Source organism: Oncorhynchus masou, unplaced genomic scaffold (assembly GCF_036934945.1).
Source record: "Oncorhynchus masou masou isolate Uvic2021 unplaced genomic scaffold, UVic_Omas_1.1 unplaced_scaffold_539, whole genome shotgun sequence".
In the NCBI taxonomy this organism is placed as follows: Eukaryota; Metazoa; Chordata; class Actinopteri; order Salmoniformes; family Salmonidae; genus Oncorhynchus; species Oncorhynchus masou.
This window is the reverse complement of record NW_027011801.1, coordinates 433,945-461,636: the sequence shown is the minus strand read 5'-3', so window position 1 is coordinate 461,636 and position 27,692 is coordinate 433,945. Positions and strand designations below refer to the sequence as shown.

General features: G+C 44.2%; 1 protein-coding gene across 1 annotated transcript; it reads right to left on the bottom strand.

The window, feature by feature from the left end:
• Positions 1-858: 858 nt before the first annotated feature.
• LOC135535965 (osteoclast stimulatory transmembrane protein-like) lies at positions 859-27,692 on the bottom strand. Its single transcript, XM_064962367.1, has 11 exons — positions 27,567-27,692; positions 27,287-27,349; positions 19,170-19,339; positions 12,735-12,847; positions 7,696-7,894; positions 6,740-6,834; positions 6,396-6,494; positions 6,072-6,279; positions 1,908-2,087; positions 1,639-1,770; positions 859-1,511 (listed from the first exon to the last, which is right to left on the bottom strand). Exons 3-10 carry the CDS (start codon positions 19,311-19,313, stop codon positions 1,645-1,647), a joined length of 1,164 nt encoding a protein of 387 aa, XP_064818439.1. The 5' UTR covers positions 19,314-19,339; positions 27,287-27,349; positions 27,567-27,692; the 3' UTR covers positions 859-1,511; positions 1,639-1,644.

The window sequence follows — 27,692 nt, the reverse complement described above, 5'->3', positions numbered from 1 at the left end:
TCATCGTTGGTCTGCAGTAGAATCTTGTTCATTTCTAGTCATCGTTGGTCTGCAGTAGAATCTTGTTCATTTCTAGTCATCGTTGGTCTGCAGTAGAATCTTGTTCATTTCTAGTCATCGTTGGTCTGCAGTAGAATCTTGTTCATTTCTAGTCATCGTTGGTCTGCAGTAGAATCTTGTTCATTTCATTTCAGTCATCGTTGGTCTGCAGTAGAATCTTGTTCATTTCTAGTCATCGTTGGTCTGCAGTAGAATCTTGTTCATTTCTAGTCATCGTTGGTCTGCAGTAGAATCTTGTTCATTTCTAGTCATCGTTGGTCTGCAGTAGAATCTTGTTCATTTCTAGTCATCGTTGGTCTGCAGTAGAATCTTGTTCATTTCCAGTCATCGTTGGTCTGCAGTAGAATCTTGTTCATTTCTAGTCATCGTTGATCTGCAGTAGAATCTTGTTCATTTCTAGTCATCGTTGGTCTGCAGTAGAATCTTGTTCATTTCTAGTCATCGTTGGTCTGCAGTAGAATCTTGTTCATTTCCAGTCATCGTTGGTCTGCAGTAGAATCTTGTTCATTTCCAGTCATCGTTGGTCTGCAGTAGAATCTTGTTCATTTCCAGTCATCGTTGGTCTGCAGTAGAATCTTGTTCATTTCCAGTCATCGTTGGTCTGCAGTAGAATCTTGTTCATTTCTAGTCATCGTTGGTCTGCAGTAGAATCTTGTTCATTTCTAGTCATCGTTGGTCTGCAGTAGAATCTTGTTCATTTCCAGTCATCGTTGGTCTGCAGTAGAATCTTGTTCATTTCTAGTCATCGTTGGTCTGCAGTAGAATCTTGTTCATTTCTAGTCATCGTTGGTCTGCAGTAGAATCTTGTTCATTTCTAGTCATCGTTGGTCTGCAGTAGAATCTTGTTCATTTCTAGTCATCGTTGGTCTGCAGTAGAATCTTGTTCATTTCCAGTCATCGTTGGTCTGCAGTAGAATCTTGTTCATTTCTAGTCATCGTTGGTCTGCAGTAGAATCTTGTTCATTTCTAGTCATCGTTGGTCTGCAGTAGAATCTTGTTCATTTCTAGTCATCGTTGGTCTGCAGTAGAATCTTGTTCATTTCTAGTCATCGTTGGTCTGCAGTAGAATCTTGTTCATTTCCAGTCATCGTTGGTCTGCAGTAGAATCTTGTTCATTTCTAGTCATCGTTGATCTGCAGTAGAATCTTGTTCATTTCTAGTCATCGTTGGTCTGCAGTAGAATCTTGTTCATTTCTAGTCATCGTTGGTCTGCAGTAGAATCTTGTTCATTTCCAGTCATCGTTGGTCTGCAGTAGAATCTTGTTCATTTCCAGTCATCGTTGGTCTGCAGTAGAATCTTGTTCATTTCCAGTCATCGTTGGTCTGCAGTAGAATCTTGTTCATTTCCAGTCATCGTTGGTCTGCAGTAGAATCTTGTTCATTTCTAGTCATCTTTGGTCTGCAGTAGAATCTTGTTCCCGAGGTGTATGGTCTGATCCGCCTTCCAGTTTCTATGAAGTAGATTTCAATTTTACTTCCTGTATCATAATCACATTATTGATTCATTCAATGATTGATTGATCTAAAGAATGGACATCATGAAGACATGAAATAACCAAAAAAATACTAATTCCATACACCGATCTAGGAAATATTTCCCTCATCCTCCAGCTTTAATAGAATCTTGTCCCGCAGGTACAAGGCTCGTTCCTCCTCTCTGTCTCTGTAGAAGGACGAGCAGATCGTCCTCCTGATTCTCCTGGAGAACACCTGACATAATAACACCGTAATATGATACATGGCATTTGCAGAAGCTTTTATCCGTAGAGTAGTAACGTTTTCAAATGGGTGGCAGCAAACAAAAGTGCCGAACTCTAACTACTGAGCTACACAGGACCACCTCTCACCTCTCCCAGAATCATGACCAGGGCGGTGAGGAAGAGGGCTGCGGTGGTGGAGAGGAGAGACGGGTCTGGGGGGGACAGGGGTCGTACGCAGTCTGGGGGCAACAGCAGGATCTTGTAGCGATACTCTTTGTTCATTTCTCCCACAGGTTCACGGATAAAGCCAATGATTAGGGCTGTAATCTAAAAACAGAGACAGAGGGCGGAGCTTTGTGGATGGTAATACAGCTGATACTGTTGATACGGGTAACATAACCAGGTAATGTAACCGGGTAATGTAACCGGGTAATGTAACCGGGTAATGTAACCGGGTAATGTAACCAGGTAATGTAACCAGGTAATGTAACCGGGTAATGTAACCGGGTAATGTAACCGGGTAATGTAACCGGGTAATGTAACCGGGTAATGTAACCGGGTAATGTAACCAGGTAATGTAACCAGGTAACGTAACCGGGTAACGTAACCGGGTAACGTAACCGGGTAACGTAACCGGGTAATGTAACCGGGTAAAGTAACCAGGTAACGTAACCAGGTAATGTAACCGGGTATTGTAACCGGGTAATGTAACCGGGTAATGTAACCAGGTAATCTAACCAGGAAGTGTAACCAGGTAACGTAACCAGGTAATCTAACCAGGAAGTGGAACCAGGTAATGTAACCAGGTAATCTAACCAGGTAGTGTAACCAGGTAACGTAACCAGGTAATGTAACCAGGTAGGGTAACCAGGTAATGTAACCAGGTAATGTAACCAGGTAGTGTAACCAGGTAACGTAACCAGGTAATCTAACCAGGTAACGTAACCAGGTAATGTAACCAGGTAACGTAACCAGGTAACGTAACCAGGTAACGTAACCAGGTAACGTAACCAGGTAATGTAACCAGGTAGTGTAACCAGGTAACGTAACCAGGTAACGTAACCAGGTAACGTAACCAGGTAATGTAACCAGGTAATCTAACCAGGTAACGTAACCAGGTAATGTAACCATGTAACGTAACCAGGTAATGTAACCAGGTAATCTAACCAGGTAACGTAACCAGGTAATCTAACCAGGTAACGTAACCAGGTAACGTAACCAGGTAATCTAACCAGGTAACGTAACCAGGTAACTTAACCAGGTAATGTAACCAGGTAACGTAACCAGGTAACGTAACCAGGTAATGTAACCAGGTAACGTAACCAGGTAATGTAACCAGGTAACGTAACCAGGTAATGTAACCAGGTAATGTAACCAGGTAACGTAACCAGGTAATGTAACCAGGTAACGTAACCAGGTAACGTAACCAGGTAACGTAACCAGGTAACGTAACCAGGTAATGTAACCAGGTAACGTAACCAGGTAACGTAACCAGGTAATGTAACCAGGTAACGTAACCAGGTAATGTAACCAGGTAATCTAACCAGGTAACGTAACCAGGTAATGTAACCAGGTAACGTAACCAGGTAACGTAACCAGGTAATGTAACCAGGTAACGTAACCAGGTAATGTAACCAGGTAATCTAACCAGGTAACGTAACCAGGTAATCTAACCAGGTAACGTAACCAGGTAACGTAACCAGGTAATCTAACCAGGTAACGTAACCAGGTAACGTAACCAGGTAATCTAACCAGGTAACTTAACCAGGTAACTTAACCAGGTAACGTAACTAGGTAATGTAACCAGGTAACGTAACCAGGTAATGTAACCAGGTAATGTAACCAGGTAATGTAACCAGGTAATGTAACCAGGTAACGTAACCAGGTAACTTAACCAGGTAATGTAACCAGGTAACGTAACCAGGTAATGTAACCAGGTAACGTAACCAGGTAATGTAACCAGGTAACGTAACCAGGTAACTTAACCAGGTAATGTAACCAGGTAACGTAACCAGGTAACGTAACCAGGTAACGTAACCAGGTATTGTAACCAGGTAATGTAACCAGGTAACGTAACCAGGTAATGTAACCAGGTAATGTAACCAGGTAACGTAACCAGGTAACGTAACCAGGTAATGTAACCAGGTAACGTAACCAGGTAATGTAACCAGGTAATGTAACCAGGTAATGTAACCAGGTAACGTAACCAGGTAACGTAACCAGGTAATGTAACCAGGTATCGTAACCAGGTAATGTACAGTCCCTAGAGATTTTTATTGAGGCTGGCATAAGACTTAGTCTGCTTGAAGGTTTTGTTATATTTCTCAAGTTGTGATTGAATATCAAAATAAAATAAAATTGTATTTGTTACATGCTTTGTAAACAACAGCTGCAGACTAACAGGGAAATGCTTACTTATGGGCCGTTGCCAACAATGCAGAGAGAAAAATAAAGAAATAAAAGAAAAATAATAACACAAGGAATAAATACACAATGAGTAACGATATATGTATAATATATACACGGGGTACCAGTACTGAGTCAATGAGTAACGATATATATATAATATATACACAGGGTACCAGTACTGAGTCAATGAGTAACGATATATATATAATATATACACAGGGTACCAGTACTGAGTCAATGAGTAACGATATATCTATAATATATACACGGGGTACCAGTACTGAGTCAATGAGTAACGATATATATGTATAATGTATACACGGGGTACCAGTACTGAGTCAATGAGTAACGATATATATATAATATATACACAGGGTACCAGTACTGAGTCAATGAGTAACGATATATCTATAATATATACACGGGGTACCAGTACTGAGTCAATGAGTAACGATATATATATAATGTATACACGGGGTACCAGTACTGAGTCAATGAGTAACGATATATCTATAATATATACACAGGGTACCAGTACTGAGTCAATGAGTAACGATATATATGTATAATGTATACACGGGGTACCAGTACTGAGTCAATGAGTAACGATATATCTATAATATATACACAGGGTACCAGTACTGAGTCAATGAGTAACAATATATATGTATAATGTATACACGGGGTACCAGTACTGAGTCAATGAGTAACGATATATATGTATAATGTATACACGGGGTACCAGTACTGAGTCAATGAGTAACGATATATCTATAATATATACACAGGGTACCAGTACTGAGTCAATGAGTAACGATATATATGTATAATGTATACACGGGGTACCAGTACTGAGTCAATGAGTAACGATATATATGTATAATGTATACACGGGGTACCAGTACTGAGTCAATGAGTAACGATATATCTATAATATATACACGGGGTACCAGTACTGAGTCAATGAGTAACGATATATATATAATATATACACGGGGTACCAGTACTGAGTCAATGAGTAACGATATATATATAATATATACACGGGGTACCAGTACTGAGTCAATGAGTAACGATATATATATAATATATACACAGGGTACCAGTACTGAGTCAATGAGTAACGATATATATATAATATATACACGGGGTACCAGTACTGAGTCAATGAGTAACGATATATATATATAATATATACACGGGGTTCCAGTACTGAGTCAATGAGTAACGATATATAAATAATATATACACAGGGTACCAGTACTGAGTCAATGAGTAACGATATATATATAATATATACACAGGGTACCAGTACTGAGTCAATGAGTAACGATATATATATATAATATATACACGGGGTACCAGTACTGAGTCAATGAGTAACGATATATCTATAATATATACACGGGGTACCAGTACTGAGTCAATGAGTAACGATATATCTATAATATATACACAGGGTACCAGTACTGAGTCAATGAGTAACGATATATATGTATAATGTATACACGGGGTACCAGTACTGAGTCAATGAGTAACGATATATATATAATATATACATGGGGTACCAGTACTGAGTCAATGAGTAACGATATTTATATAATATATACACGGGGTACCAGTACTGAGTCAATGAGTAACGATATATATATAATATATACACGGGGTACCAGTACTGAGTCAATGAGTAACGATATATATATATAATATATACACGGGGTACCAGTACTGAGTCAATGAGTAACGGCAGATTTTCCACTCGTCACCGGATCCTTACAAGGCACCCAATCTCCTTCCGCGATATCTCCATCTTTTTTTGGGGGGGGGGTGCCTCGTCGGGTGTCTGGAGTAAATCCTTCACGTCTGACTCATTAAAGAAAAGTCTTTGTTGAATATACTAACCTTCACATGGAGTGACATGGTAGTTTTCACCTCAGGAATGTTCTGTGCCCAGCTCAGAGACGTCTGCAGGACAGAGTAGATGAGGTGGTCGAGCCCTAGGACCAGGGCACATACCAGGCAGTAGAAGCCCAGGATGGTGCTTCCCCACAGGCATCGTCTCAGCTCCCTCTGTGTCATCCTCCAGCCCCTGGTCCTCACCAGCCTCTTTCTGTAATCAATCAATCAAATGTACTTTATAAATTCCTTTTTACATCAGTAGTTGGCACAAAGTGCTGTACAGATACCCAGCATGCATCTGATGAGAGAGACCTACAGGTTTCCCACCTGTAGGCCTCTGGGAGCTCCTCCACTCCCCGGGCCCTCAGTAACTCCTGTAGACGGCTTGTCTGACACACATTGTCGTGCTTTAGGTCTGTGAGATACCTGAGGAAAAGAAGAGAACTCTAACTCCTCTTGTCTAAACATATGAAAACGGAGTCTGGAACCAAAACTCCATCACATCAAATGTATTTTATAAATCCTTTATCCGTCAGCAGTTCACAGATACCCACCCTAAAGGGCAAGCCTCCCGAGAAGAAGGGGATCTACAGTAGTTAGGCAGGAACCTAGAAATAAACCTAGAGAGGAACTCAGAGGGGTGTCCTCTTCAGCTGTATTGGGTAGATTACCTGACCAGGTAACTGGCAGAACTCCCCAGCAGCAGCATGATGAAGGAGGAGGCGATGACCTTCTGGGCCACGTGACCTGTGACCTCCAGAGTATCCTATGTAAGGGAGTTAAGAATTTGCCTTAAGCTGAAAATCTCTCCAATGGTGCCATCGAAAATATTCATTTTTTTTTGGGTGGCACAACTGATTGATATGTTTTTCAAAGAGGGCGGTGGAATTCACAATCAGACTGATGAAGTGAAGCTGTTAGCAACACACTGATGTTGGTTTCACCTGAAGCAAAATTGCGTTATTGAAAACAAAGGCTGTTGCTTGTGTTCAAATAGCGTCAGGATTTTTTTTTGTTGCAAACTACGACAACAACCCTTTCCTAAACTCAACCTAATTCTCCTAACCTGCTATGTTAATTATTCTAACCTTTTGATTATGTTCTCCTAACCTGCTATAAAAAGTTATGTCTGCCGTACGCCCCATCTAGTCAAAACCGGCAGGCCTGCCCCGCAGAACAACTGTCACGCCCTGGTCTTAGTATTTTGTGTTTTTCTTTATCTATTTGGTCAGGCCAGGGTGTGACATGGGTTTTTGTATGTGGTGTGTTTTGTCTTGGGGTATTTTCACATGTATTGGGATGGTGAATCTATGGCTGTCTGAAGTGGTTCTCAATCAGAGGCAGGTGTTGATCGTTGTCTCTGATTGGGAACCATATTTAGGCAGCCATATTCTTTGAGTGTTTCGTGGGTGATTGTCCTTATGTCCTTTTCCTGTCCTTGTTCGGTGTTAGTTTACACCAGTATAGGCTGTTTTTGTTTTCTTGTTACGTTTGTTGTTTTTTGTATTTTGATTCATGTTTACTTTTGTTTATTAAACATGGATCGCAATCTAGACGCCGCAGTTTGGTCCGACTCTCCTTCGCATACAGAAAACCGTAACAACAACGTGAGTTTCCAACACCTCACCTGCATGGCTTTGAACTCAGCCTTCAGTCTGGCCGAGGCGTTTCTGATACCCATCTTCATCTCCTCGACATCGACTTTCTGCTCGAACTGCAAGAACCGGTCGCTGTTCACAATTCTCGGTATGCTTCCGATGAAATTCTTCATGTCGTGTAGGGCGTTGTTTACTTGACTGGTGGAGGCCAGGATTCTCTCGGCGGTGCTGTGGGACCCATTTAAAAGTGTGTTACATGGAGTCACATTTATCTATTTTACATGAAATAGCACACACTTTTTTCCATAAAGCTGGTTCTTAAAGAGTTTAGTCTGCTTCTTGATTAAATAACATCTCTCCTTCATGCTTCAGGGGAGAGTGGGGTAAGTTCAGCACAGGCGGTTGGTGGCACCTTAATTGAGGAGGGTGGGCTCGTGCTAATGGCTGGAGCCAAAAGGCCAAAGGCTAAGTTGAGTCAATGGCCACTATATCCATACAAATGATGATTACATGTTCTCCGTTTTTAATGCGTAATATGTATAGCATTCTTGGAATGAGTCATGCATATGAACTCAACTCAGAGAACTTGCCAACAAATTGGTCAAGAAATGGAAGGGTAAGTGATGTTGAACAGAGAGATCTGCCTTCGGACAGTATTCAGAACCCTTTTCCACATGGTCTTATTATATATTATATAAATATAATATGGTTACAGACATATTCTAACATTGATCATGTATTTTTCCCCCTCATCTACACACAATACTGCATAATAAGAAAGCAAAAACAGGATTTAATTAAAATAAGAAACTGAAGTATCACGTTTACATAAGTATTCAAACCTTTTTACTCAGTACTTATTTGTATTTTTTTTACCTTTATTTAACTAGGCAAGTCAGTTAAAGAACAAATTCTTATTTACAATGACGGCCCTACACCGGCCAAACCCGGACGACGCTGGGCCCATTGTGCCCCGCCATATGGGGCTCCCAATCCCGTCCGGTTGTGCCCCGCCATATGGGGCTCCCAATCCCGTCCGGTTGTGCACCGCCATATATGGCTCCCAATCCCGTCCGGGTGCACTCTCCCAATCCCGTCCGGTTGTGCACCGCCATATGGGGCTCCCAATCCCGTCCGGTTGTGCACCGCCATATGGGGCTCCCAATCCCGTCCGGTTGTGCACCGCCATATGGGGCTCCCAATCCCGTCCGGTTGTGCACCGCCATATGGGGCTCCCAATCCCGTCCGGTTGTGCACCGCCATCCCGTCCGGTTGTGATACAGCCTGGATACAAACCAGGGTGGCTGTAGTGACGCCTCTGAGACGCAGTGCCTTAGACCAAAGCCCTTTTGGCAGCAATTACAGCCTTGAGTCTTCTTGGGTATGACGCTATAAGCTTGGCACACCTGTATTTGGGGTGTTTCTCCCATTCTTCTCTGCAGATTCTCTCAAGCTCATTCAGGTTAGATGGTGAGCGTTGCAGCACAGCTATTTCCAGGTCTCTTAAGAGATGTTCGATCGGGTTCAAGTCTGGGCTCTGGCGGGGCCAGTCAAGGACGTTCAGATTCTTGTCCCAAAGCCACTCATATGTTGTCTTGGCTGTGTGCTTAGGGTCGTTGTCCTGTTGGAAGGTGAACCTCCGCCCCAGTCTGAGGTCCTGAGCGCTCTGGAGCAGGTTTTCATTAAGGATCTCTCTGTACTTTGCTCCGATCATCTTTGCCTCGATCCTAACTAGTCTCCCAGTCTCTGCCGCTGTAAAACATCCACACAGCATGATGCTGCCACCACCATGCTTTACCGTAGGGATGGTGCCAGGTTTCCTCCAGACGTGACGCTTCGCATTCAGGCCAAAGAGTTCAATGTTGATTTCATCAGACCAGATAATCTTCTTTCTCAAGGTATGAGAGTCTTTAAGTGACTTTTGGCAAACTCCAAGTGGACTGTCATGTGCCTTTTACTGATGAGTGGCTTCCATCTGGCCACTCTACCATAAAGACCTGATTGGTGGAGTGCTGCAGAGATGGTTGTCCTTCTGGAAGCTTCTCCCGTTTTTAATTTTTACTTATTTTGTTTATTTAGCCTTTATTTAACTAGGCAAGTCAGTTAAGAAGAAATTCTTATTTACTATGACAGCCTACCAAAAGACAAAAGTCATCCTGCATGGACGTAGCTGGGATAAAAAATAAAATTATAGTACAAAACACACATCAAGACAAGAGAGACAGCACAACACTACATAAAGATAGCTAAGACAACAACATAGCAAGGCAGCAACACATGACAACACAGCATAGTAGCAACACCACATGACAACAATATGGTAGCAACACAACATGGTACAAATGTTATTGGGCACAGACAACAGCACAAAGGGCAAGAAGGTAGAGACAATACATCACGCAAAGCAGCCACAACTGTCAGTAAGAGTGTCCATGATTGAGTCTTTGAATGAAGAGAGAACTGTCCAGTTTGAATGTTTGTTGCAGCTCGTTCCAGTCGCTAGCTGCAGCGAACTGAAAAGACGAGCAACCCAGGGATGTGGGCACTTTGGGAACCTTTAACAGAATGTGACTGGCAGAACGGGTGTTGTATGTGGAGGATGACGGCTTCAGTAGGTATCTCAGATAGGGGGGAGTGAGGCCTAAGAGAGTTTTATAAATAAGCATCAACCAGTGGGTCTTGCGACGGGTATACAGAGATGACCAGTTTACAGAGGAGTATAGAGTGCAGTGATGTGTCCTATAACGAGCATTGGTGGAAAATCTGATGGCCGAATGGTAAAGAACATCTAGCCGCTCGAGAGCACCCTTACCGACCAATCTATAAATTATGTCTTTGTAATCTATCATGGGTAGGATGGTCATCTGAATCAGGGTTAGTTTGGCAGCTGGGGTGAAAGAGGAACGATTACGATAGAGGAAACCAAGTCTAGATTTAACTTTAGCCTGCAGCTTTGATATGTGCTGAGATAAGGACTGTGTACCGTCTAGCCATACTCCCACGTACTTGTATGAGGTGACTACCTCAAGCTCTAAACCCTCAGAGGTAGTAATCACACCGGTGGGGAGAGGGGCATTCTTCTTACCAAATCACATGACCTCTGTTTTGGAGGTGTTCAGAACAGGGTTAAGGGCAGAGAAAGCTTTGATGTAGAGAATTTTACGCAACTGATTGGCTCAAACGCACAAGGAAATAAATTCCACAAATTAACTTTTAAGAAGGCCCACTTGTTTATTGAAATGCATTCCAGGTGACTACCTCATGAAGCTGGCTGGGAGAATGCCAAGAGTGTGCAAAGCTGTCATCAAGGCAGAGGATGGCAATTTGAAGAATCTCAAATATAAAATATATTTTGATTTGTTTAACACTTTTTTGCTTGCTATATGATTCCATATGTGTTATTACATAGTTCTGATGTCTTCACTAGTATTCTACAATGTAGAAAATAGTGCAAATAAAGAAAAACCCTTGAATGACGAGGTGTGTCCGAACTGTTGACTGGTTCGGTGTGTAAATACCATAAGTACAGAAATGGTTTGCTCAGTGGGAAATTAATATTCAACTTGTCAGTGACAACTGTGTGAAGTTTGGCATTTGTGACAGCAAAACATGTAACCCATTATATCTACATGTTTGTGAGAGTCTTCATAGCTTTTAATAATTTCAAACCATTCGGAAGTTTTTTATTAAAAAAAGACCTGGCCCGTGCCTCTTTGGGTCCCCCTTGTCTCACAAAACACCGTTGTATCTAAGCCCTCGTTAATCAATCACCTAGTTGGTATAACTGGATGCGGAAGAAATCAACTAATCCAATGGTGCAACCCAGAAGTCTGAAGTTCAAACGCAATGTTTAAAAAGGGTTAGAAGTCCAAAACACTTCCATTAATATGAACATTGGTAATTGTAGTCTTATAACTAAAATATGAACTCTGTAGTCAAAAACACTTCCATTAAAATGAACATTGGTAATTGTAGTCCTATAAGTAAAATATGTAGTCAGTCAGGTCCTTTCTCATCCAATGGGTAGTGAGACGGAGACGAGGAAAGATAGGATGCAAGACGTATGCAAATTAGATATTCCAAATTAGAAGGCAACACGCCTCCCAGGGGTGAGTCCCGAATGTGCATGGAGCTGGGAGGGCTACCACAGGCCAATGGCACTGCAGCTGTGGGAGGAGCACTTGATCATATCAACAGAGGGGCTCACCTGTGGGAGGAGCACTTGATCATATCAATAGAGGGGCTCACCTGTGGGAGGAGCACTTGATCATATCAACAGAGGGGCTCACCTGTGGGAGGAGCACTTGATCATATCAATAGAGGGGCTCACCTGTGGGAGGAGCACTTGATCATATCAATAGAGGGGCTCACCTGTGGGAGGAGCACTTGATCATATCAACAGAGGGGCTCACCTGTGGGAGGAGCACTTGATCATATCAATAGAGGGGCTCACCTGTGGGAGGAGCACTTGATCATATCAACAGAGGGGCTCACCTGTGGGAGGAGCACTTGATCATATCAATAGAGGGGCTCACCTGTGGGAGGAGCACTTGATCATATCAATAGAGGGGCTCACCTGTGGGAGGAGCACTTGATCATATCAACAGAGGGGCTCACCTGTGGGAGGAGCACTTGATCATATCAATAGAGGGGCTCACCTGTGGGAGGAGCACTTGATCATATCAACAGAGGGGCTCACCTGTGGGAGGAGCACTTGATCATATCAACAGAGGGGCTCACCTGTGGGAGGAGCACTTGATCATATCAATAGAGGGGCTCACCTGTGGGAGGAGCACTTGATCATATCAATAGAGGGGCTCACCTGTGGGAGGAGCACTTGATCATATCAATAGAGGGACTCACCTGTGGGAGGAGCACTTGATCATATCAATAGAGGGGCTCACCTGCGGGAGGAGCACTTGATCATATCAATAGAGGGGCTCACCTGTGGGAGGAGCACTTGATCATATCAACAGAGGGGCTCACCTGTGGGAGGAGCACTTGATCATATCAACAGAGGGGCTCACCTGTGGGAGGAGCACTTGATCATATCAATAGAGGGGCTCACCTGTGGGAGGAGCACTTGATCATGTCAGCGGAGCGGCTCAAGTTCCTGGTCATGTTGGGGATGCAGCTGGTCACCACAATAACCAGGGCGGTGGAGATGAGGACCTTCCTGCCCTGTTTGTAGGGTTGCAATGATGACACCAGGAAGTATTGCCGTACCAGGAAGTACCATGGCAAGGAAACAAAACATGAAGCTGGATTCAATATCCTGAGGAAAGAAGTAAATAGCCTTGTTCTAGCCTCAACCAACAACGGCTCATAGGAGCAGGAGCCTAGACAGCTTGATGTCCCAGTACACCCCCTGGACTTGACGCTAGTCTATCACAGAGTCCTGATGAAGACAGTCCTACCATTAGAAACACTACTAGTCTATCACAGAGTCCTGATGAAGACAGTCCTACCATTAGAAACACTACTTGTCTATCACAGAGTCCTGATGAAGACAGTCCTACCATTAGAAACACTACTAGTCTATCACAGAGTCCTGATGAAGACAGTCCTACCATTAGAAACACTACTAGTCTATCACAGAGTCCTGATGAAGACAGTCCTACCATTAGAAACACTACTAGTCTATCACAGAGTCCTGATGAAGACAGTCCTACCATTAGAAACACTACTAGTCTATCACAGAGTCCTGAGGAAGACAGTCCTACCATTAGAAACACTACTTGTCTATCACAGAGTCCTGATGAAGACAGTCCTACCAATAGAAACACTACTAGTCTATCACAGAGTCCTGATGAAGACAGTCCTACCATTAGAAACACTACTAGTCTATCACAGAGTCCTGAGGAAGACAGTCCTACCATTAGAAACACTACTAGTCTATCACAGAGTCCTGATGAAGACAGTCCTACCATTAGAAACACTACTAGTCTATCACAGAGTCCTGAGGAAGACAGTCCTACCATTAGAAACACTACTAGTCTATCACAGAGTCCTGATGAAGACAGTCCTACCATTAGAAACACTACTAGTCTATCACAGAGTCCTGATGAAGACAGTCCTACCATTAGAAACACTACTAGTCTATCACAGAGTCCTGATGAAGACAGTCCTACCATTAGAAACACTACTAGTCTATCACAGAGTCCTGAGGAAGACAGTCCTACCATTAGAAACACTACTAGTCTATCACAGAGTCCTGATGAAGACAGTCCTACCATTAGAAACACTACTAGTCTATCACAGAGTCCTGATGAAGACAGTCCTACCATTAGAAACACTACTAGTCTATCACAGAGTCCTGATGAAGACAGTCCTACCATTAGAAACACTACTAGTCTATCACAGAGTCCTGAGGAAGACAGTCCTACCATTAGAAACACTACTTGTCTATCACAGAGTCCTGATGAAGACAGTCCTACCAATAGAAACACTACTAGTCTATCACAGAGTCCTGATGAAGACAGTCCTACCATTAGAAACACTACTAGTCTATCACAGAGTCCTGAGGAAGACAGTCCTACCATTAGAAACACTACTAGTCTATCACAGAGTCCTGATGAAGACAGTCCTACCATTAGAAACACTACTAGTCTATCACAGAGTCCTGATGAAGACAGTCCTACCATTAGAAACACTACTAGTCTATCACAGAGTCCTGATGAAGACAGTCCTACCATTAGAAACACTACTAGTCTATCACAGAGTCCTGATGAAGACAGTCCTACCATTAGAAACACTACTAGTCTATCACAGAGTCCTGATGAAGACAGTCCTACCATTAGAAACACTACTTGTCTATCACAGAGTTCTGATGAAGACAGTCCTACCATTAGAAACACTACTTGTCTATCACAGAGTCCTGATGAAGACAGTCCTACCATTAGAAGACAGTCCTACCATTAGAAACACTACTAGTCTATCACAGAGTCCTGATGAAGACAGTCCTACCATTAGAAACACTACTAGTCTATCACAGAGTCCTGATGAAGACAGTCCTACCATTAGAAACACTACTAGTCTATCACAGAGTCCTGATGAAGACAGTCCTACCATTAGAAACACTACTAGTCTATCACAGAGTCCTGATGAAGACAGTCCTACCATTAGAAACACTACTAGTCTATCACAGAGTCCTGATGAAGACAGTCCTACCATTAGAAACACTACTAGTCTATCACAGAGTCCTGATGAAGACAGTCCTACCATTAGAAACACTACTAGTCTATCACAGAGTCCTGATGAAGACAGTCCTACCATTAGAAACACTACTAGTCTATCACAGAGTCCTGATGAAGACAGTCCTACCATTAGAAACACTACTAGTCTATCACAGAGTCCTGATGAAGACAGTCCTACCATTAGAAACACTACTAGTCTATCACAGAGTCCTGATGAAGACAGTCCTACCATTAGAAACACTACTTGTCTATCACAGAGTTCTGATGAAGACAGTCCTACCATTAGAAACACTACTTGTCTATCACAGAGTCCTGATGAAGACAGTCCTACCATTAGAAGACAGTCCTACCATTAGAAACACTACTAGTCTATCACAGAGTCCTGATGAAGACAGTCCTACCATTAGAAACACTACTTGTCTATCACAGAGTCCTGATGTAGACAGTCCTACCATTAGAAACTGTTGGATTCTAGCTTGAAATGTACTTATTCATGTTACCATACTAGAATGTATTGATTACTTCACGTGTATAAGGAATGTTTATGTTAGGGGTAAAGAGGATCTCGGTGTGTGGAAAGTTACTGACTGCAAATTGCTGTGAGAGAAAAGGGGAACATGACCACGAAGACAACACCGCAAAATGTAGGCAGTATATCGGGCAACAGATAACAGTTCTGAGAAATTACACCCCTAATCTCATCTTGACATGTTTGATCATGTGCAAAAAAAAATATTTGCAACTGTATGACCCAGTGGGTCGAATACGTTTCGTTTGAGCTTTTCCTTGTCGTCCTTATCTTATGTTGTTAGGTTATGAGCCACATGTTTTATTTTCCTAGTGTTGTCACACAGTGTTTGACAAAAAGCAGGTTCTTAAAGGACTAAAGAGTTTAGTCTGCTTCGTACTTTCTTTTTTTTTGCCATGTAATGTGAAACCCTAATGAAACCCTAATGTGAAACCCTAATGAAACTCTAATGTGAAACCCTAATGAAATCCTAATGTGAAACCCTAATGAAACCCTAATGTGAACCCCCACTGAAACCCTAATGTGAAACCTTAATGTGAAACCCTAATGAAACCCTAATGTGAAACCCTAATGACACCCTAATGTGAAACCCTAATGAAACCCTAATGTGAAACCCTAATGAAACCCTAATGTGAAACCCTAATGAAACCCTAATGTGAAACCCTAATGAAACCCTAATGTGAAACCCTAATGTGAAACCCTAATGTGAAACACTAATGAAACCCTAATGTGAATCCCTAATGAAACCCTAATGTGAAACCCTAATGAAACCCTAATGTGAAACCCTAATGAAACCCTAATGAAACCCTAATGTGAAACCCTAATGTGAAACCCTAATGTGAAACCCTAATGAAACCCTAATGTGAAACACTACTGAAACCCTAATGTGAAACCCTAATGTGAAACCCTAATGAAACTCTAATGTGAAACCCTAATGTGAAACCCTAATGTGAAACCCTAATGAAACCCTAATGTGAAACCCTACTGAAACCCTAATGTGAAACCCTAATGAAACCCTAATGTGAAACCCTAATGAAACTCCAATGTGAAACCCTAATGAAAACCTAATGTGAAACCCTAATGAAACCCTAATGTGAAACCCTAATGAAATCCTAATGTGAAACCCTAATGAAACCCTAATGTGAACCCCTACTGAAACCCTAATGTGAAACCTTAATGTGAAACCCTAATGAAACCCTAATGTGAAACCCTAATGAAACCCTAATGTGAAACCCTAATGAAACCCTAATGTGAAACCCTAATGTGAAACCCTAATGTGAAACCCTTATGAAACCCTAATGTGAAACCCTAATGAAACCCTAATGTGAAACCCTAATGAAATCCTAATGTGAAACCCTAATGAAACCCTAATGTGAACCCCTACTGAAACCCTAATGTGAAACCCTAATGAAACCCTAATGTGAAACCCTAATGAAACCCTAATGTGAAACCCTAATGTGAAACCCTAATGTGAAACACTAATGAAACCCTAATGTGAATCCCTAATGAAACCCTAATGTGAAACCCTAATGAAACCCTAATGTGAAACCCTAATGAAACCCTAATGAAACCCTAATGTGAAACCCTAATGTGAAACCCTAATGAAACCCTAATGTGAAACCTACTAATGTGAAACCCTAATGTGAAACCCTAATGAAACTCTAATGTGAAACCCTAATGTGAAACCCTAATGTGAAACCCTAATGAAACCCTAATGTGAAACCCTACTGAAACCCTAATGTGAAACCCTAATGAAACCCTAATGTGAAACCCTAATGAAACTCCAATGTGAAACCCTAATGAAACCTAATGAAACCCTAATGTGAAACCCTAATGAAACTAATGTGAAACCCTAATGTCCTAAAACCCTAATGAAACCCTAATGTGAACCCCTACTGAAACCTAATGTGAAACCTTAATGTGAAACCCTAATGAAACCCTAATGTGAAACCCTAATGAAACCCTAATGTGAAACCCTAATGAAACCCTAATGTGAAACCCTAATGTGAAACCCTAATGTGAAACCCTTATGAAACCCTAATGTGAAACCCTAATGAAACCCTAATGTGAAACCCTAATGAAATCCTAATGTGAAACCCTAATGAAACCCTAATGTGAACCCCTACTGAAACCCTAATGTGAAACCTTAATGTGAAACCCTAATGAAACCCTAATGTGAAACCCTAATGAAATCCTAATGTGAAACCCTACTGAAACCCTAATGTGAACCCCTACTGAAACCCTAATGTGAAACCTTAATGTGAAACCCTAATGAAACCCTAATGTGAAACCCTAATGAAACCCTAATGTGAAACCCTAATGAAACCCTAATGTGAAACCCTAATGTGAAACCCTAATGTGAAACCCTAATGTGAAACCCTAATGAAACCCTAATGTGAAACCCTAATGAAACCCTAATGTGAAACCCTAATGAAACCCTAATGTGAACCCCTACTGAAACCCTAATGTGAAACCTTAATGTGAAACCCTAATGAAACCCTAATGTGAAACCCTAATGAAACCCTAATGTGAAACCCTAATGAAACCCTAATGAAACCCTAATGTGAAACCCCAATGTGAAACCCTAATGAAACCCTAATGAAACCCTAATGTGAAACCCTAATGAAACCCTAATGTGAAACCCTACTGAAACCCTAATGTGAAACCCTAATGAAACCCTAATGTGAAACCCTAATGAAATCCTAATGTGAAACCCTACTGAAACCCTAATGTGAACCCCTACTGAAACCCTAATGTGAAACCTTAATGTGAAACCCTAATGAAACCCTAATGTGAAACCCTAATGAAACCCTAATGTGAAACCCTAATGTGAAACCCTAATGTGAAACTCTAATGAAACCCTAATGTGAAACCCTAATGAAACCCTAATGTGAAACCCTAATGAAACCCTAATGTGAAACCCTAATGAAATCCTAATGTGAAACCCTAATGAAACCCTAATGTGAACCCCTACTGAAACCCTGATGTGAAACCTTAATGTGAAACCCTAATGAAACCCTAATGTGAAACCCTAATGAAACCCTAATGTGAAACCCTAATGAAACCCTAATGAAACCCTAATGTGAAACCCTAATGAAACCCTAATGTGAAACACTAATGTGAAACCCTAATGTGAAACCCTAATGAAACCCTAATGTGAAACCCTAATGAAACCCTAATGTGAAACCCTAATGAAACCCTAATGTGAAACCCTAATGAAACCCTAATGAAACCTAATGTGAAACCCTAATGAAACCCTAATGTGAAACCCTAATGAAACCCTAATGTGAAACACTACTGAAACCCTAATGTGAAACCCTAATGTGAAACCCTAATGAAACCCTAATGTGAAACCCTAATGAAACCCTAATGTGAAACCCTAATGAAACCCTAATGTGAAACCCTAATGAAACCCTAATGTGAAACCCTAATGAAACCCTAATGTGAAACCCTAATGTGAAACCATAATGAAACCCTAATGTTAAACCCTAATGAAACCCTCATGTGAAACCCTACTGAAACCCTAATGTGAAACCCTAATGAAACCCTAATGTGAAACCCTTTGAATCCCTAATGAAACCCTAATGTGAAACCCTAATGAAACCCTAATGTGAAACCCTAATGAAACCCTAACGTGAAACCCTAATGAAACCCTAATGTGAAACCCTAATGAAACCCTAATGAAACCCTAATGTGAAACCCTAATGTGAAACCCTAATGAAAACCAAATGAAACCCTGATGAGTAACCCTAATTTTAAACCCTAATGACAACTCTACCTGTTTGGTTCCCAGGGAGGGCACTGAGATAGAGAGGACACAGCGGACGGGGTGGAGGAGGAGCACCAGCAGGACTACTACACAGCCCCAGGTACTGGACACCACCATTGACGGAAAGGGCTGGTACTTCAGACTGTAGACCATCCAGACGTGTAGAAGACCTCCTATCACTGCACCGATGATGAGACAGAAACAGAAGAGGGTGAAGACCTCTAACGTGTTCGCCGGGGAAGGTTTGGAATATACACCCCATTGGAACGTCAACGTGGAAGATAGTCTTCTTTTAAAAGATGATCTATAGATAAAAAAATATTAAAAAAATAAAAAAATATTATTTTTTTTGTCATTTCGTTGATCATCTTCTTGGACAGTGTTCTACCATCCTGGTCTTTTAGTTAGATGTTATATTATGATAAGACTTAACACATTGGGGCGGCGGGGGGGGGAGGGGGTTAGGTAACACACTCTACCAGGATATACTTCCACACTCCATGCCCCAGGTGGCAGCACTGAATCTAGGATATATAATATGAGACAAGGTTTTGATGTGTCTGTACTATATCTCGGAGATTGTTTGTGGTTTTTTGGACACATGCAGCTTGAAGTCGGGAAGTTTACACCTCAGTCGAATACATTTATACTCAGTTTTACACAACTCCTGACATTTCATCCTAGTAAAAATGTCCTGTCTTATGGTCAGTTAGGATCACCAGTTTATTTTAAGAATGTGAAATGTCAGAATTACATTTACATTACATTTAAGTCATTTGGCAGACGCTCTTATCCAGAGCGACTTACAAATTGGTGAATTCACCTTATGACATCCAGTGGAACAGCCACTTTACAATAGTGCATCTAAATCATTTAAGGGGGGGGGTGAGAAGGATTACTTTATCCTATCCTAGGTATTCCTTAAAGAGGTGGGGTTTCAGGTGTCTCCGGAAGGTGGTGATTGACTCCGCTGTCCTGGCGTCGTGAGGGAGTTTGTTCCACCATTGGGGGCCAGAGCAGCAAACAGTTTTGACTGGGCTGAGCGGGAACTGTACTTCCTCAGTGGTAGGGAGGCGAGCAGGCCAGAGGTGGATGAACGCAGTGCCCTTGTTTGGGTGTAGGGCCTGATCAGAGCCTGGAGGTACTGCGGTGCCGTTCCCCTCACAGCTCCGTAGGCAAGCACCATGGTCTTGTAGCGGATGCGAGCTTCAACTGGAAGCCAGTGGAGAGAGCGGAGGAGCAGGGTGACGTGAGAGAACTTGGGAAGGTTGAACACCAGACGGGCTGCGGCGTTCTGGATGAGTTGTAGGGTTTAATGGCACAGGCAGGGAGCCCAGCCAACAGCGAGTTACAGTAATCCAGACGGGAGATGACAAGTGCCTGGATTAGGACCTGCGCCGCTTCCTGTGTGAGGCAGGGTCGTACTCTGCGGATGTTGTAGAGCATGAACCTACAGGAACGGGCCACCGCCTTGATGTTAGTTGAGAACGACAGGGTGTTGTCCAGGATCACGCCAAGGTTCTTAGCGCTCTGGGAGGAGGACACAATGGAGTTGTCAACCGTGATGGCGAGATCATGGAACGGGCAGTCCTTCCCCGGGAGGAAGAGCAGCAGAGAGAATTATTTATTTAAACTTGTATTTCTTTCATCACATTCCCAGTGGATCAGAAGTTTACATACTCTCAGTTATTATTTGGCAGCATTGCCTTTAAATTGTTTAACTTGGATCAAACGTGTCGGGTAGCCTTCCACAAACTTCCCACAATAAGTTGGGTGAATTTTGGCCCATTCCTCCTGACAGAGCTGTTTTAACTGAGTCAGGATTGTAGACCTCCGTGCTCGCACACGTTTTTTCAGTTCTGCCCACAAATCTTCCATAGGATTGAGGTCAGGGCTTTGTGATGGCCACTCCAATACCTTGACTTCGTTGTCCTTCAGCCATTTTGTTACAACTTTGGAAGTTTGCTTGGGGTCATTGTCCATTTGGAAGACCCTTTTGTGACCAAGCCTTAACTTCCTGACTGTTGTCTTGAGATGTGTCACGCCCTGGTCGAAGTATATTGTGTTTGTCTGCATTTATTTGGTCAGGCCAGGGTGTGACATGGGGTTTTTGTGGTGTGTTTTGTCTTGGGGGTGTATAGCATAGTCTATGGCTGCCTGAGGCGGTTCTCAATCAGAGTCAGGTGATGATCGTTGTCTCTGATTGGGTACCATATTTAGGCAGCCATATTCTTTGAGTATTTCGTGGGTGATTGTTCCTGTCTCTGTGTTTGTTGTCACCAGATAGGCTGTATAGGTTTTCACGTTCTGTTTGTTGTTTTGTATAGTTCGTTTTTTTTATCATCATTAAACATGTCTCAAAAATACCACGCTGCATTTTGGTCCGCTTCTCTTCCCCCAGTTGAAAGCCGTTACAGAATCAGCCACCACAACGGGACCAAGTGGCGTGGTAACAGGCAACAGCAACAGCAGGAGAAACACAATAAGGATTTCTGGACTTGGGAGGAAATCCTAAACGGAGAAGGACCCTGGGCTCAGCCTGGAGAATATCGCCACCCCAAAGAAGAACTGGAGGCGTTGAAAGCGGAGAGAGGCGCCGGTATGAGGAGGCAGCACAGCGACTCGGAAGGAAGCCCGAGAGTCAGCCCCAAAAATTTCTTGGGGGGGGGCTCAGGGAGAGTGTGACAGAGTCAGGAGTCAGACCTGAGCCAACTCTCCCTGTTTATCGTGAGGAGCCAAGGTGGAGACCAAAACCAGAGCCGATGTTGGAGGTGAGTGAAGCAGAGACTGTGAAGGAGTTAATGGGGAAATTGGAGGAGAGAGAAATGAGGGACTTGCTGTGTTGGTGCTTTTTGCATGGAATTCGCCCGACGGACCGTGTCGGGGATTTGATGGCACCTGGGTCAGCGCTCCATACTCGTCCTGAGGTGCGTGTTAGTTGGCTGGTTAAGATGGTGTCAGCCTCACGCACCAGGCCTCCTGTGCACCTTCCTAGCCTTACACGTCCTGTGCCAGCACTGCTCTCAAGATCTCCAGATCCTCCTCGCCTGCGCGGCCGGAGTCTCCCGCCTGTTCAGCACAGCCAGAGCCTTCCTTCTCTACAGCGCTGCCAGAGTCTCCCGCCTGTTCAGCGCAGCCAGAGCCTTTCTCCTCTCCTGCGCTGCTGGAGTCTCCTGCCTGTTTAGCGCTGCCAGAGCCTTCCTCCTCTCCTGCGCTGCTGGAGTCTCCTGCCTGTTTAGCGCTGCCAGAGCCTTCCTCCTCTCCTGCGCTGCTGGAGTCTCCTGCCTGTTTAGCGCTGCCAGAGCCTTCCTCCTCTACAGCGCTGCTGGATTCTCCCGCCTGTTTAGCGCAGCCAGAGTTGCCAGCCTGCATGGAACAGCCAGAGCTGCCAGTCTGCATGGAGCAGCCAGAGCTGCCAGTCTGCAAGAAGCCGCCAGAGCTGCCAATCTGCATGGAGCAGCCAGAGCCGCCAGTCAGCATGGAGCAGCCAGAGCTGCCAGTCAGCATGGAGCAGCTAGAGCCGTCAGTCTGCCAGGATCCGCCAGTCAGCCAGACTCTTCCAGATCTGCCAGTCAGCCAGACTCTTTCAGATCCGCCAGTCAGCCAGACTCTTCCAGATCCGCCAGTCAGCCAGACTCTTCCAGATCCGCCAGTCAGCCAGACTCTTCCAGATCCGCCAGTCAGCCAGACTCTTCCAGATCCGCCAGTCAGCCAGACTCTTCCAGGTCTGCCAGTCAGCCAGACTCTTCCAGATCTGCCAGTCAACCAGACTCTTCCAGATCCGCCAGTCTGCCAGGATCTGCCAGAACCGCCAGCCAGCCAGGATCTGCCGGATCCAACTACCTGCCCGAGCTTCCTCTCAGTGCTGAGCTTCCTCTCAGTGCTGGGGTTCCTCACAGTGCTGAGCTTCCCCTCAGTCCCGAGCTTCCCCTCAGTGCCGAGCTTCCCCTCAGTGCCGAGCTTCCCCTCAGTACCGAGCTTCCCCTCAGTCCCGACTTCCCCTCAGTCCCGAGCTGCCCCTCAGTCCCGAGCTGCCCCTCAGTCCCGAGCTGCCCCTCAGTCCAGTGGGGTTCTGGGTGAGGACTACTCGGCCATGGTCGGCGGTGAGGGTGGACTATCTTAGGACACGAGGAGGAGGGACTAAGACATTGATAGAGTGGGGTCCATGTCCAGCGCTGGAGCCGCCACCATGGACAGACGCCCACCCGGACCCTTCCCTATTGTTTTGATGTGCGTCCGGGAGTCCACACCTTAGGGGGGGGGGTTCTGTCACGCCCTGGTCGAAGTATATTGTGTTTGTCTGCATTTATTTGGTCAGGCCAGGGTGTGACATGGGGTTTTTGTGGTGTGTTTTGTCTTGGGGGTGTATAGCATAGTCTATGGCTGCCAGAGGCTGTTCTCAATCAGAGTCAGGTGATTATCGTTGTCTCTGATTGGGAACCATATTTAGGCAGCCATATTCTTTGAGTATTTCGTGGGTGATTGTTCCTGTCTCTGTGTTTGTTGTCACCAGATAGGCTGTATAGGTTTTCACGTTCCGTTTGTTGTTTTGTATAGTTCGTTTTTTTCATCATCATTAAACATGTCTCAAAAATACCACGCTGCATTTTGGTCCGCTTCTCTTCTCCCAGACGAAAGCCGTTACAAGATGATGCTTCAATTTATCCACATAATTTTCCTCCTCGTGATGCCATCTATTTTGTGAAGTGCACCAGTCCCTCCTGCAACAAAGCACCCCCACAACATGATGCTGCCACCCCCGTGCTTCATGGTTCGGATGATGTTCTTCGGCTTGCAAGCCTCCCCCTTTTTCCTCCAAACATACTATGGCCAAACAGTTATATATTTTTTCAGACCAGAGGACATTTCTCCAAAAAGTATGATCTTTGTCCCCATGTGCAGTTGCAAGCTGTAGTCTGGCGTCTTTATGGCGGTTTTGGAGCAGTGGCTTCTTCCTTGCTGAGCTGCCTTTCAGGTTATGTCGATATAGGACTTGTTTTATTGTGGATATAGATACTTTTGTACCTGTTTCCTCCTGCATCACCACAAGGTCCTTTGCTGTTGTTCTGGGATTGATTTGCACTTTTCGCACGAAAGTACGTTCATCTTTAGGAGACAGAACGCGTCTCCTTCCTGAGCGGTATGACGGCTGCATGGTCCCATGGTGTTTATACTTGCGTACTATTGTTTGTACAGATGAACGTGGTCCCTTCAGTCGTTTTGACATTGCTCCCAAAGATGAACCAGACCTGTGAAATCTACATTATTTTTCTGAGGTCTTGGATGATTTCTTTCGATTTTCCATTGATGCCAAGCACAGAAGCACTGAGTTTGAAGGTAGACCTTGAAATACATCCACTGGTACTCCTCCAATTGACTCAAATTATGTAAATTAGCCCATCTGAAACTTCTAAAGCCATGACATCATTTTCTGGAATTTTCCAAGCTGTTTAAAGGCACAGACAACTTAGTGTACATTTCTGACCCACTGGAATTGTGATACAGTGAATGATGAGTGAAATAATCTGTCTGTAAACAACTATTGGGAAAATGACTTGTGTCATGCAGAAAGTAGATGTCCTAACCGACTTGCCAAAACTATAGTTTGTTTACAAGATCATTTGTGGAGTGGTTGAAAAACGAGTTTTAATGACTCCAACATAAGTGTATGTAAACTTCCAACTTCAACTGTATTTAAAACCTTTTTTTTGGCACAAAACCTCCCCTTCATTTGTATTGATTACCTTTAAGCTGGCCCTGGAAGGTAAGGTGGCCCTGGAAGGTAAGGTGGCCCTGAAAGGTAAGCTGGCCCTGGAAGGTAAGGTGGCCCTGGAAGGTAAGGTGGCCCTGGAAGGTAAGGTGGCCCTGGAAGGTAAGGTGGCCCTGGAAGGTAAGGTGGCCCTGGAAGGTAAGCTGGCCCTGGAAGGTAAGGTGGCCCTGGAAGGTAAGGTGGCCCTGGAAGGTAAGGTGGCCCTGGAAGGTAGTGGCCCTGGAAGGTAAGGTGGCCCTGGAAGGTAAGGTGGCCCTGGAAGGTAAGGTGGCCCTGGAAGGTAAAGTGGCCCTGGAAGGTAAGGTGGCCCTGGAAGGTAGTGGCCCTGGAAGGTAAGGTGGCCCTGGAAGGTAGTGGCCCTGGAAGGTAAGGTGGCCCTGGAAGGTAAGGTGGCCCTGGAAGGTAAGGTGGCCCTGGAAGGTAAGGTGGCCCTGGAAGGTAAGGTGGCCCTGGAAGGTAAGGTGGCCCTGGAAGGTATAGTGGCCCTGGAAGGTAAGGTGGCCCTGGAAGGTAAGGTGGCCCTGGAAGGTAAAGTGGCCCTGGAAGGTAAGGTGGCCCTGGAAGGTAAGGTGGCCCTGGAAGGTAAGGTGGCCCTGGAAGGTAAGGTGGCCCTGGAAGGTAAGGTGGCCCTGGAAGGTAAGGTGGCCCTGGAAGGTAAGGTGGCCCTGGAAGGTAAGGTGGCCCTGGAAGGTAAGGTGGCCCTGGAAGGTAAAGTGGCCCTGGAAGGTAAGGTGGCCCTGGAAGGTAAGGTGGCCCTGGAAGGTAAGGTGGCCCTGGAAGGTAAGGTGGCCCTGGAAGGTAAGGTGGCCCTGGAAGGTAAGGTGGCCCTGGAAGGTAAGGTGGCCCTGGAAGGTAAAGTGGCCCTGGAAGGTAAGGTGGCCCTGGAAGGTAAGGTGGCCCTGAAAGGTAAGGTGGCCCTGGAAGGTAAGGTGGCCCTGGAAGGTAAGGTGGCCCTGGAAGGTAAGGTGGCCCTGGAAGGTAAGCTGGCCCTGGAAGGTAAGGTGGCCCTGGAAGGTAAGGTGGCCCTGGAAGGTAAGGTGGCCCTGGAAGGTAAGGTGGCCCTGGAAGGTAAGGTGGCCCTGGAAGGTAAGGTGGCCCTGGAAGGTAAAGTGGCCCTGGAAGGTAAGGTGGCCCTGGAAGGTAAGGTGGCCCTGGAAGGTAAAGTGGCCCTGGAAGGTAAGGTGGCCCTGGAAGGTAAGGTGGCCCTGGAAGGTAAGGTGGCCCTGGAAGGTAAGGTGGCCCTGGAAGGTAAGGTGGCCCTGGAAGGTAAGGTGGCCCTGGAAGGTAAGGTGGCCCTGGAAGGTAAAGTGGCCCTGGAAGGTAAGGTGGCCCTGGAAGGTAAGGTGGCCCTGGAAGGTAAGGTGGCCCTGGAAGGTAAGGTGGCCCTGGAAGGTAAGGTGGCCCTGGAAGGTAAGGTGGCCCTGGAAGGTAAGGTGGCCCTGGAAGGTAAAGTGGCCCTGGAAGGTAAGGTGGCCCTGGAAGGTAAGGTGGCCCTGAAAGGTAAGGTGGCCCTGGAAGGTAAGGTGGCCCTGGAAGGTAAGGTGGCCCTGGAAGGTAAGGTGGCCCTGGAAGGTAAGCTGGCCCTGGAAGGTAAGGTGGCCCTGGAAGGTAAGGTGGCCCTGGAAGGTAAGGTGGCCCTGGAAGGTAAGGTGGCCCTGGAAGGTAAGGTGGCCCTGGAAGGTAAGGTGGCTCGCTCCTTGGTCTATCCATGTACATTCAACACCTGGTTGCATACTCTTACTTCTCATTTTAATGCGTCAAATCAGGTAACACACAGTGAACTGGGCCGAAGACCCCTCGACCCCTCGACCCCTCGACCCCTCGAGTGCAATAATATTAGCAGTCTAGTTAATCGGTTTTGAAAACAATTACATGAAACATATTACATAATGATAAATAATTAATACACTGTATAACAGACCTGGGTTCAAATACTATTTCAATTATTTCAATTTATTTCACATACATTTTAAATTAAGTAATCAGATATTTTCTATTTGAAAATAAAAGCAGTTGAATATTGGAATGTATTTGGGAAGTATTGGGATGTATTTGATAATACTCAAATACTCAGATTATTTTCAAATACAAATAAATAGCCCCATGCATTTGAACCCAGGTCCTAGGAGTATTTAAAATAGTGTATTTGCAAATAAGTACTTGAAAATATTTTCAAATTGTAGACGACTTCGAGGAAATAATTTGAAAATAATTTCAAGTATTTCCAATAAAAGTAGTTCATTTTGGCCACATTTATTTGATAATAATCAAATAAACAGAAAGTAGTTATTTCCATAACAAATAATCAAATCCACGTGTAGTTGAACTCAGGTGTGATGATTAATTCTGGACTCACAGGAATCCTGAGGCTCGGTGTGGACCGCTGGAGACAGCCTCCATGAGGTATGGACTTCAATAACTGGGATTAAATCAACAACAACATAATGGGGGAAATATTCACAAATTGGTACAATTGTATTTTTTAAATAAAAAAATAAAAATAAACATGTAAACGTAAATATTGAACGATGGTGTTTTCTGTGTTTTAAATAAAACAGAATTGGTACAGCCAATATAACATTTTAACAATTAGTTCTGCTATTATGTCTACAGATATTCATATGAATATAACCTACCTTCAGTTCTCTGGCACAGTGCTGTGTTGAGTGTAGAAATGCCCTTGGTAGTCCAACTCAAGAGACCGATTGATTTATATACAGCCCTGGGGGTTCCTCTTTTCTGGCCATGGGCAGGCTGAAACA